The following is a 12,326-nucleotide window of genomic DNA, read 5'->3' as shown; positions in this document are numbered from 1 at the left end:
TATAAGGGTCTTGGTCAAGACGAGCCAAAGGCCACGCCATGACTGCCGCCATGAAGACCTGCCACCCACGCAGTGTTGCCGGATGGTATTCCTGGTGATGACACTGGTTTCTGTAAATGCAAAATTGTTTCTATCGTTAAACATATCCAATTCTTGATTTTAAATAATGTCTTTTAAACTACAAACCTAAGTACATGCATGGTGTAAATTAAACGATTGGTGAGCGACGTAGTACGTATTTTAATTGTGGAAAAAAAGAATAGTATATGTATAGGACTGCTGGCGGTCCCAACAGGCTCTGAGCTTACTCGCACTATCGCTGATACAGCCACTCATCGCCCACTGGCAGAAAACAATGTTTATACCAAGCTTCAGTTGAGCAAAAGGTAGGATTGACAAGGCTCACGTAACTCCACTAATTTCTTCTCTAACCTCGCATCTCATCAGCACCAAGTTTCCACACCCTTCACCGCTTTCACCTTCTGGTTATCACACCCATTGATGCTCGAGGAACTTAGCTGTGGCATGGGTTTCGCTGAGCACTGACGCGGGCTGGAGTTACTTTTCAAGTGTCCATTTACGACGGGTTGCTTTGCAGCCTCCCCGGGCCTGTCAGGAGGGGCGTGCGGTGGTTTGATGGAGGAGCGCTGAGCAGGATTGGTATACAGATTGTTGATGGTGGTGACTCCCGCGTTTCCCTTGAGCGTACTTGCTGCGGTAGTCTGCGCGTTCGGATTCTGTTTGTGAAGGAGGGAAGTGGGAGGTGTTTGCTTCACTTGAGTGCTGCACACTGACGGAGGATTGATCTTCTGCTGGTTCAGTTTAGGTGAATAGGAGCGCAAGGACGCGTTGGAAGTTTCTGAGGAGGGATGCGAGGACGCCTGAACACTACTACAATTACACGTACTTGTGGGGGCAGAGGTTAAAGGCTCATTAGCAGTAGTCTTGGTGGCGAGGACGGGCAAGTGAGGGGCCTCCGGATGAGACTTATTGCTGTATGAAACCCTGCTGTCCGCGGCCACAGAGGAGGTCGGGGAGGAGGGAGCAGGAGGAGGAGGAGAGGGGCGAGTTTCATTCTTGCTCGTTTCGCTGGAGCCACGAGGCGGGAACGCTGGGCCTCTGGACGGCTGGCTCGGGATGCTGTGAGATTCGTCCTCGCTGTCCTCGTCCCTCTCCGTCTCTGTGCGGTAGATCTGCACCAGCTTTTCGAACTTCTGACTCCACTCCGTCCGACAGTTGATGATCATGTCGCTTCGTGAGGATCCTGGGAATGAGAACGTTGTTTGAGAGATGATGAATTAATTAGTATAAACCGCTGCAATACTTGGGCTGTATGGAGAATTCTTTAAAAAAAATCTGATAATTCCATGTTTGCCAGGGGTGAGACATTACAACTATCCCAATTCGGCTTTCTACTAAAGATAATTTCTCTTCCTTTTGATTCCTAATTGTAATTTTACGTACGTTCACTGCTCTCTCATTATGATGGCAGGCATCTGGTTAATATCTTTGAGGAGCGTCAAGTGAAGGAGAAAGTATTTGATGTAAATGTAAATCAAAACTATTAGATTTCAGTGTCAACAGAGTCACAATTCTTTCTCTTTCTCTCTCTCTCTCTCTCTTGCTCGCTTGCAGCGGCACCCACCAGAGGTCAGGGAGGAAAGCGAGGCGGCTGACATCTCGTCCCCTTCAACGCAGTAGTGCCTCACGTCCTCTAATTCCTGGTGCTGCTGATTCACCTGAGACGGGGGCAACACTGATGAGGCTGGACGGGGCACGCTGCAATATTCTCACGCCACTACACATAGTGACACAGACCGGCACAAAAATACATCTCACCTCTTTGTACTCAGTTTTTTCCACTCGTGTGGTGTCGCTATACGATAAAGATTGGTTTTGGGTTTCTTTCCAATGATGAAGTGAGGAACTGCAATGTTTGTGTTATGTTGTATTTTTCACGAATCTAAGCTTCAATTTCTCTTAGTGCTACCCGTGTTTTCATTATAGAAAATGGGAAAGCAGCCGCCAGTTTCAGGGTACGTGACGGCAACTGTCAACATTGTAGTCCTCTCTTGATTCTCTCTTATAATGTAACAGTGAGCACGTCTCTAAAACTAAAACCCAAACTCCACTTAATAATCTTCAAGACTGAGATCATCATGTGTGGCATTTATACGTCCCTTCTCTCTCTCTCTCTCTCTCTCTCTCTCTCTCTCTCTCTCTCTCTCTCTCTCTCTCTCTCTCTCTCTCTCTCTCTTACCTTCACAATGTTCTCCTTGATGTACTCCCCGATGGTGAGTCCGTCGGGCAGGTGGGCGGGCGGGGCGGTGGTGTCCCTGAGGCAGGCGTCCTGGGCCACGTCCGGCAGCGCCCTCTCGTTCTCGTCTGCACGGGGCGACGGTAACAAAACATAAATGCCACTGAATTGTTTATTACTATAACTAGCTACTCGTACTTCTACTGTGACTACTGCTGTTGTTTCTTCTGCTGCGGTTGCTGCTGCTACTACTGCTAAAAGGTATTGCTACTACTACTACTGCTGTTGCTGTTCCTGCTGCTGCTGCTACTGCTAGAAGGTATTAATACTACTACTTCTGTTGCTGCTGCTCCTGGTACACTACTACTACTACTACTACTACTACTACTACTACTACTATTGATGCTGTTTGCTCCTGCTGTTATTCCTACTACTACTACTACTACTACTATTACTGCTACTACTACTACCACTACTATTACTACTACTACTATTGTTAATACTACTATTACCACTACTGTCATCTTCACCACTTACTATTACTCACCATTTCCCTCCTCCCCTCCCCCATCCTTCCTTCCCCACCTAGGGACCCGCTGACGTGGCCGCCGCCCCTCCACTCACCCCCCACCAGGTAGCCGTCCGGGGTCACCTGCAGGAACTTAAGGTCGAAGTGGGTGACGTCCTTCTCTCCGAAACCCTCCAGGTCGGTGCCGCCCATCGTCTCCTTGACCAACTCGCGATCCAGGTCAGGATATGAGAGGGACTTCCTACCTCTTCGCGCCAGACAGAGAATCACCACCACCAGCACTGTAGCGAGGAGGGGGCGATGTACTTGCGGCTTCCCATAAGTATTAGCATGATAACACTTGCCCTGTCTGTGCCTCACTGCTCGTACAGTGTTTATAGGATTGACTCAGTGTGCTTAGTAAAAGTATTTTGTACTGTGAACAGGCTTAAGTAGGAAAGGAAAATGAGGTCGATTAGGATAGGAGGTGAACAAGGTAACAAGAAAGGAAAATGAGGATAGGAAAGGATGAACAAAATAACAGGTGTGAAAATATACTTCAGTTATTTTTGCTTATATTCTAGGTACTAAAGTATTAACTATGTAAATAAAGAGATTAAAATGAAAACATGCGTGCATCGTCGTCACGCATGGAGAGGGTGAGATAAAGCGGCAATAGCAGGCCTTACGCAGGAGGCTGAGGAGGCTGGCGAGGATGATGATGATGGAGTGTCTGCCCAGCACTACCCGGGAGGTCCTGGGGGCGTCGCAGGGCTGGATGGCACTCTTGCTGAAGTCAGTGGCATTGAGGTCGTAGAGGTGGTCGTTGTGGCGTAGCTCCATCACGCAGCCGCTGAAGGGGGAGGCGCTGGGCGGGGTGAGGTTCCAGCCGTAAGAATCAGCTAACTGAAGGAAGCTGACTGTAGACGCGACGCCGCCCACCTGAAGGGGTCCCTGGGCGTTGAGCAGGTGGCTGGGCTCGCCGTTGCTGCTGGTTAACGTCGCCAGGGGCATACTTTTCCTGCAAGGCTCACGGCTCGTATGTCTGGTGGCGTTGATGCCACAGTTGACCACCTCAGCCGTCACGCCCTCATTCCCCCAGATGAGGACGTAATGAAAGGTCCTGAAGATGTTTGCCTCGATAGGAATTGAGATGTTCATGGTCCCTGTCCCGAGATCCAGGAAGGTCTCCACCACCCAGTTCCGCAGGATGACGTATAAGAAATCCCTTGGGTAGTCCGGCCAAGGGGAGGGAACCGTTGGCCCCGTATACAATAGAACGCCACTCTTGTCGTGGCTTTCAAAGGCGAATGAGAGGGAGGAGCGCTCACACACCGTCAGCGGCTCGTACCATGCAAAACTACTCTCGAACCTGGCTGTCAGGAGCTCACATCGCGGGCCGAAGTTGACGGAGTCAAGACACTGGCAGGTGAGGGTGTTATTCCTGACGAGGCAAACGCCGTCATTGAAGCAGAAGCCTGTATAGCACACAGACGGGGGTGGCTCCAGTGGCCCGCAGCTGCAGGCGTAGTCATCGACGACGTCCAAGCCGACAAGAGAAGCAGAAACGCCAGAGACCACGAGTGGCGTGGTGAGATTGGGTCGCAGACTGTGTTGGCAGCTGTGGCCGCCGCAGGGGGAAGTGGCTTCGTAGAGACACGCGTTGATGTCCACGACTGATATGTCCACGCCAAGAGCCGCGGACACCTGAGTGCCAGGAGGAGGGAGACGAAGCGGAATGATGACAAAGGTACATTTATACATGCAGGTTATTTATAACAGTTATATTATGCAAGCAATACTATCCTCACACTACAATAGATAATGAATAACGATAGCTACCCGACTCCATCACACTGGTCTAGCTTAAAATCTGGTCAGACTTGAGTCACCTTACACACACACACACACACACACACACGCACGCGCGCGCGCGCGCGCGCGCCTCGCCCGGTCCATCCCACAAGACACCACAACAAGATAACGCCCCTAAAGTCGCCGCGGACAGACCGTTACAGGTTCAGCGCGATTCCTACCATGGTGCGAGCCATCAATAAATAGTATTTCGCTTCTAGATTAGACTTAGCTTTAGGATTAATGTTAAGTATTTCCCCACCCCCTCTGTACATTTTCAGTTTGTAAACTGCGGTAATAATAAACCGTTTACTATTATTATTATTATTACACACACACACACACACACACACACACACACACACACACACGCACACACGCACACACACACACACAAGTAATGGCGTGGGTGAAGTGGGTCTTGAGTGCCATTCATCCGTGCTGTGAGGGCCATTACTCTCTCTTCCTTTCTCTCCTCTTGGCCATTCCTTCGCATTAGTTTTCCGTGCCTTACTCTTCCGGCATTCCATTCTTTCCTGTCTTTCCCTTTTTCTCTACGGCTGGAAATCCAATTCATTCTTTCTATCATTCTGTTCTTCCCTCTCTTGCCTCTTTATCGTTCTCTTTCCCTGTTTCTTATTCTTTGTATTACTCCTTCCTTTCACTAATGTAACCAACCTCCTCTTATTTCTTTTTCTTCTCTCCCTGTATTCAGTTTTTAATTTTTTCATTCTCTTATCCCTCTTTTTTCTTTACCTTCTCTCTTTTCTCTCTTTGGTTTCTTTCCTCTCATTCTCTTCCTCTTTGTTTTCCTCTATATTTTCGCTTTCTCATTTTATTCTCTTCCCCTTCATTCTCCTCTACCTTCTCCTTTCCTTCTCCCATTCTCTTCTCTTTCACTCTTCCTCTCCATTTTCCCTTCCCTCTCTCACCTTAGGATTCCCTGCTCTCCCTTTTATTTCTCCTCTTTTTTCTCTACCATCTCTCCTTCCCTCTCTTTCTCCACCACCTTCTCTCTCTTTCCCTCTCCCACTTCCTTGTTTGGCTTGCCTTTCTTTTCACCTTCCTCTTTTCCTTCTATTCTCTTACTTTCCTTTCCCAACATCTTCCATTAGGTATCTGTTATTCCTGTGATATGTATTCCTTCTCCTCCTCCTTCGTGGGAATCACCTGCTGTCTCCTCCCAAGCATGAGAGCGTTGAGACGGGCGGCGCTGCAGAAGGGTGATCTCCGGCAGCTGTAGCGCACATCCACACCAAGATCCCCCGGCGCGTCCCGCAGCAAGAACACGTCCACCTCATCCTCGGAGATCCGGTGTGTGCTGGCGATTTGTTGCCTGAGACGCTCGTAAAGACTGCTCCCTACGTCGCCCGGCTGTTGGAGGAAAGGAAGATGTCTAAGAGGAAAACTTGCAATGTTCTGAGTCAATAGGAAGGTTTGAAAGGTCATTGGTCTAGTCTTTGGATGGGGATGACTAGTGGAACTGCGTTGGTTAGGTGGGTATGTTTTTTGTACAAGGACTGCCATGTGTAGGTCTGATGGTTTTTTGTAGCTTTTTTTTTTTCAGTATTTGCTTATGTTTCCTATGTTTTTTTTTATGTTTCTGTTGTCCCTTTTCTATCGTAACTTTCGTCTAAATGTTGTGTGCAGTATTTCTCTGCAACACTCTATAGGATTTACTAGATCGTATGCTTAGCGCCTCCCCTTCCAGTCTTACACACACAAGCACACACACACACACACACACACACACACACACACACACACACACACACACACACACACACACGCTTACAACTGTCCTGGGCGCCGCTTACGCTTACATAAATTTACAACCTCACAAAGATTCACTTGACACATCGCGCGCGTCCATGAAACACCACACACACACACACACACACACACACACACACACACATACACACACACACACACACACATTCTCTCTCTCTCTCTCTCTCTCTCTCTCTCTCTCTCACCGTCGCCTCCTGCAGCATGTCCCTGGCGGTAGTGTTGGCAAGCCTGAGGGAGCCAGACTTGGTGAGGGCTTCTTGCGTCAGCTCCACCACGCTGACGGTCGTCTCCCCCACGGCCTCCTCCCCGCGGAAGCTGTCGTGCACCTGCAATGGTAAAGGTACGTAAGGTCTTCTTTTCTCCTCCTCGTCCTCGTATTCTTCCTCTGTTAGTCGCCTCGCTTCTCCTTCATTTTTCTCTTACTGTAAAAGAAAAGAACCATGATAAATAATGACCTGGACATATAAAATCTTTCCGCCTTCTTTTCCTTGTTGCTCTGAGCTGCTTAGTTTCTCATTTCCTTTTCCTTCTACTAAAGCGGAAAAGAGAGATGATAAATAATGATCTACATACATGGAGTCTACTTTTCCTCCTAATCCTTGTCCTCCTCCTCCTCCTCCTCTTTTCCTTTCTCTCTTCCTGCTTTGATGGACTTAATTCTTCTTCTCTAGTAAAGAAGAAAAATGATGAATAATGATCTAAACACATGAAGTCTAGTTTTCTACTCTACCTCCTTCTCTTTTTCCTGTTTTGAATGGCTTAGTTCCTCCTCTCTTTCTCTTTCTCTTCTATTAAAGAAGAAAAGCAATGATGGATAATAATCTAAATAAATGAAGCTTAGTTTTCCTCCTCCTTCTATTCTTCCTCTTTTCCTACCTCTCCTCCTATTTTAAATTATTTAGTTCCTCCTCTCTTTCTCTTTTATTAAATAAGAAAAAAAAATAATAATAATGAGTAATGACCTAAATACATCGAGTCTAGCGTTCCTCTTCCTCTTCCTTTCCTCCTCCTCCTCCTCCTCCTCCTCCTCCTCCTCCTCCTCCTCCTCCTCCCCCTCCCCTCCACCTCCACTTCTTCCTCCACCTACGTACTCATGCAGGCGCTCACCGTGACCGTCAGCGTATGCGTGCCCGCCGGCGTGCCCCTCAGCATGGTGATGTCCCCCGTGTACAGGTCCACCGTGAAGTGCGCCGCCGCCTCCAGGCCGCTGCTCGGCTCCACCTGGAACGTCTTGTCCTCGCGGTCGTGATCATCGCGGTCCGTGACGTGCACAGACCCAACCACCAGCGCCGGGAACTGACCCTGAGGGGGTCGGGGGGACGCAGGAAAGGGGAGGTAAGTAAGTAATAAGTAGGTCAGTAAATAAGCAAGTAATTAATAAATAGGTTAGTAGTAAGTAAATAAGCAAATAAGTAATACTTACTACTTACTTACGTAAGTAAGTAAGTAGTAAGTAAAATAAGCAAGTAGGGTAAAATAAATAGGTGTTCACTTACCAGAATTTTCAGTTACATGCATACACATACCCTCTCTCTCTCTCTCTCTCTCTCTCACCTGGTAATCGTACACGCGGATGGTGGTCGTGCCGTCAGTCATCGGGGAGTCGTTCTCGTCGCCCACCTCCAGCGTGAGGCTCCGCGTGCCGCCCACACCTTGCCGGTCCCGCGCCGTGAAGGACAGTTGGTACACCTTCTGCTGCTCCCGGTCCAGCACGGCGGCGGGACTCAGGCGGTAGCGGGACCTGCGAAGAGGAGGAGGAGGAGGAGGAGGAGGAGGAGGAGGAGGAGGAGGAGGAGGAGGAGGAGGAGGAAGTGGAGGTGGAGGAGGAGGAAGTGAAAGAGGACGAGTACCATTACCATTGTCTCCAGCGTATTTGTAAATGGATATGTATAGGGGAAGAGAGAGAGAGAGAGAGAGAGAGAGAGAGAGAGAGAGAGAGAGAGAGAGAGAGAGAGAGAGAGAGAGAGAGAGAGAGAGAGAGAGAGAGAGAGAGAGAGAGAGAGAGAGAGAGATATGCTTTTCGCTCTCATAACGACTATATAAGGCCATAATTGTGAGCAACAGGATCCTCACAAAACAGTGCAGAGTCTTTTAAAACTGTCACTGAAATCATGAAAGTCCCAGTAATATCCATCAGTTTGTTAAAAATGGTCAAGATAAGACGCCGGAATTTTTGAGAATAACAAAACAGAAAGACACAGTAACTTGAGTACAATTATACCTTCTGTATCAACTTACATTGTTTTGCATTTTAAAAAAGTTTTTTTCATTTATTTATTTTTTTCCAATCCTGAGTCCCCTGATCGTTTTGTTTCAATGATTATGTTTTATAGGGGGAATGACGTCATGTGACAGGCACTTAGGTAAGGTAAGGTAAGTACGTCAGCAGATTAGAGGACTTAAGATTGATTGAAAAACCTAAACTTGATGAAAAAAAACAAAGGGACGTAACGTAAACTGACTTTTGACCACGACTGTATCACCCTCCTCTGCCCTCCCCAACTTTCCCAATTCACTCCTGTCCCCTCATTCACCCACCTGCCGAGGGGCGTGAGGGTAAACTTGTCCCTGATGGCGTCTGGGGTGGCGGCGTGGAATTCCAGGGAACAGGGACACCCGTGCTCCGCTGCATCCAGGTCCCCGAGTTCCAGCACCACGGGCTCCACCAAATGGGGCTCCAGATTCTCCATCACCTTGGCGTAACTCTGAGGCTGAGGTGCGGGAGGGAAGGGAAGGGTGAGTGGGGTGACGTAAAGAGTATATATGAGTACGTAGAAGCGGTGAGTGCAAGAGAAGCTCCAGGGAAGTGTGAAGACAGAGTGCTGGGGAACTCATGTGTGAGAGAAATACGTGAGAGGAGAATGAGAAGATTTGAGGATGCGAGGGAAAGGAGGAAAAGCACGAAGAACACAAAGGAAGGACACACAACAACGGATCTGTTAACAGGAATGGTTGTGAAGTCAGAAAAATAGGAGGAGGAGGAGGAGGAGGAGGAGGAGGAGGAGGAGGAGGAGGAGGAGGAGGAGGAGGAGGAGGAGGAGGATCAGTGGTTCTCAACCTTTTCTAAGTTCATGCATCCTTTCGGGAGCTTTTGAGAAATTCATGTCCCCTTGCACCTAGGACGATAAAAAAAAAAAAAAAATCACCTTTTTTCTCTAGTTTTAAGACTGAAAGTAAACAGATAAATAGAAAATAGTTGCTCTAAGTCTCAAACCCGTGAGGCGAGAGTTGCATCTAAGTGTAATATATTAATATAGTACATACATTTGCAGTAGTTTAGTCTCAGTTTAAATTAATATCTTTCTACTTGACACGCAGTTTTCTTCATAAAACACTTTCTTGTACTCTGGACACTCATGCACATTGGCCATGTCATGTGCTCCATGTCATGTACGCATTATTTCCAGGTAGCCTACCGTTTGAAAAAAAAATCATGCATCTTGGGCTATACGAGTACACGCACCCAGGCTGACTATCACTGATCTAGATACAATGGATGGCAGGGAAGGAGAAAGACAGACAGGGATAGGGAAGGGAGGGACAGATTTACTGATGAGAGTTACGATAGATAAACACGTTATGATAATAAGGGAACATATGACAACGAAAACAACGTTTATCAAAAGAGAAGAGAGAACAAACAGTATTATTATTTAGTGTTAGTATTAATTTTTATTATGTAACTGTGACACGTACTCTAAGTCCTATAATATACTGTTTATTTTTTTCACTATAGTAACTATGATTCGTATTCATCTTAACTGTTTTGCTAACTGCCTTTTAATAAGCTGCTTATGTCTCCGAGCGAGACATAAGAGTATAATGCGGCAAGATATTGTGGACACCAGTGGAATATACTGATTCCACGGTGTTTCAATTAATAAAGGTCTGTGTAATAACATGAGAAATGGGAAAACAAATAGGGTATAAGAGTATTTCATTTGGCTGTAAATAATAAAAAATTAGCCTCCAAGAGACAGCGCTCGTGCGTCAGGCTGGGGACAAAGGCAGAGAGACTGACGTGGTTTGCCCTCTTGCGGAGGAGAAATGAGTACGTGAATGCTGGAGATGGATCCACCAGGTAGGGAGAGAGGAAGGCAATGGGAAGGTTTATGGTTGAGTGACGGAAAGAGACACAAAAGACAGTAAGATGGAGACGGGTGATCCACTGTGGCGACCCTTGATGGAAGCATCCGGAAGAAAAGTCTTGATGTACTTTTTTTAGCTGATGATGGGCTGCTACGCTCGATGAATTAATCCAAGAAATAAAGTTCTTACATATATGACTGGAGATCGAGAGAGATGAATCCTGAAAGTCCACAAGTGGCTTCAGAACCCACAAAAGTAATGAATTAATACGCTCGAGTGTGTGTGTGTGTGTGTGTGTGTGTGTGTGTGCGAGCCAGGAACGACGAGAAATTATAACTGGCGGCACTTTATAGAAATCCGTCACTGTACCGCCAACTCTTCACGGGAATGACATCATAAATTCGTCGGGAACAGCTACGAACAGTCTCTAAGGAATAGAGGCCAGTGCGTGGGGCGGAACAATACTGAGTGCAGCGAACTACGTGATGCACCTACATTGTGAATTTAAAAGAAGCAATACGAGCACCACTCACAGGGACAAAAAAGTTTAGCGGATGAAAGAAAGGTATATAAAAATCATCATTAAAAACCGAGAGCAGTTCCCGCAAAAGAAATAAATTACCTCAGAGATAAAAAAAAAAAAGTAGTACTAAAAATATATATATATAATACGAGATGGAAATCATAATAGCATACTGAGATCACAGCAATACTTTAAAAATAATACGACTCGGAGGTACCAAGATACGTGAGCAGCGGAAATATATTGAAGTGCTGGAGTAAAAGAAAGCATCAAACACATTCTTGTTTATGGCCACAAAACCTCATCTTTTATCCTCATCAGAGTACGTAAAGGTGAAATGGGTGCCGGGCATGGAAAGAGAGAGAGAGAAGAATGTGATGAAGACTTGAAGCGGTGAAAAGGCGGTTCTTACGTAAAATGTTGAGAGTTCCATGGACTTGAGTCTTTAATGGAGTGTTGAAAAGAGCAAGGTCGAAGAGACTACTAATGAAAAGCATAAGGATGACGTACTTAAATCTTCTGAGACAGGATGAACTGGAGAGAAACACCCTAGTAAGAAAAGTGAAATTAAGGTACAAGAGTAAAAGACAAAGAGTGAAGTTTATGCGTAGCAGCCTAGTGGAAAGAGTGGAAGGTACAAGATCAAAAGGCAAAAAATGTGGGTGCTCTATTGGATCAGCTTTGAGATGGATGGAGGGTGGTGAACCTGGTGAGGCTGGCTGATGAGAGAGGAGGATCTATGTACAAGCCAGCTGCTCCACACTATACTCTATATTCCAATAACACTGTTTTCTCAAGTCTGGTACACCTCTTAGCCTCGGCCTAGCATTATAAAATAAGTCCACTATACTGCAAGATTGTGTTTCTTTGGATTACAGAGCCTAGCGTGTTATAGGGCTGCAAGTTCACAGCTCTCTGGCTTACATCCCGTGCCTATAATTCACTAAATGAACAAGAATTTAAGGATTTAAGAAAAGCTCATATCGTCTCCACCCTGCCGGGGATTTGCACACTGGGCCTCTCAGCAGCAAGTAAGGGCCCGTATTCTCAAAGGCTTTGTGCTCTTCTCACAATTTCCTAAGGCCACAAAGACGATTTTCCGTGTTTTCATGAGCATTTTTTCCGTTGATGATGCAGAATCCTTGTCAGACTTTCCCTGGGATTATGAAAACATATTGGAATACCCGAAGACTTCCACCACAGCCTGTTAGAAAAACGTCGCGCTAAGACGTTGAAACATTTGAGAATACAGCGTAAAGTTGTGAGCAACTACAGTCCACGTGAGAGCAAAAACATTTCAA

General features: G+C 46.6%; 1 protein-coding gene across 6 annotated transcripts in view; it reads right to left on the bottom strand.

Annotated features, from left to right (window-relative positions):
- Window positions 1-220: 220 nt before the first annotated feature.
- LOC135110958 (neural-cadherin-like) overlaps window positions 221-12,326 on the bottom strand; it is a 212,963-nt gene continuing 200,857 nt past the window's right edge. For 3 of the 6 annotated variants that reach the window (XM_064023674.1, XM_064023675.1, XM_064023673.1), the window contains 10 exons: window positions 8,952-9,124; window positions 7,968-8,154; window positions 7,521-7,715; window positions 6,599-6,739; window positions 5,790-5,993; window positions 3,455-4,472; window positions 2,882-3,067; window positions 2,261-2,385; window positions 1,646-1,739; window positions 221-1,264 (listed from right to left, as the gene is read on the bottom strand). In XM_064023674.1, coding sequence (XP_063879744.1) covers window positions 444-1,264; window positions 1,646-1,739; window positions 2,261-2,385; window positions 2,882-3,067; window positions 3,455-4,472; window positions 5,790-5,993; window positions 6,599-6,739; window positions 7,521-7,715; window positions 7,968-8,154; window positions 8,952-9,124 — 3,144 coding nt within the window. In that variant the 3' untranslated portion in view covers window positions 221-443. Of the gene's footprint in view, window positions 1,265-1,645; window positions 1,740-2,260; window positions 2,386-2,804; window positions 3,068-3,454; window positions 4,473-5,789; window positions 5,994-6,598; window positions 6,740-7,520; window positions 7,716-7,967; window positions 8,155-8,951; window positions 9,125-12,326 lie in introns of all 6 variants that reach the window. The other 3 variants (XR_010273510.1, XM_064023677.1, XM_064023676.1) reach the window with 3 other exon arrangements.

Source organism: Scylla paramamosain, chromosome 21 (genome assembly GCF_035594125.1).
Source record: "Scylla paramamosain isolate STU-SP2022 chromosome 21, ASM3559412v1, whole genome shotgun sequence".
NCBI classification, from domain to species: Eukaryota; Metazoa; Arthropoda; class Malacostraca; order Decapoda; family Portunidae; genus Scylla; species Scylla paramamosain.
This window is presented reverse-complemented; position numbering and strand designations above follow the sequence as displayed.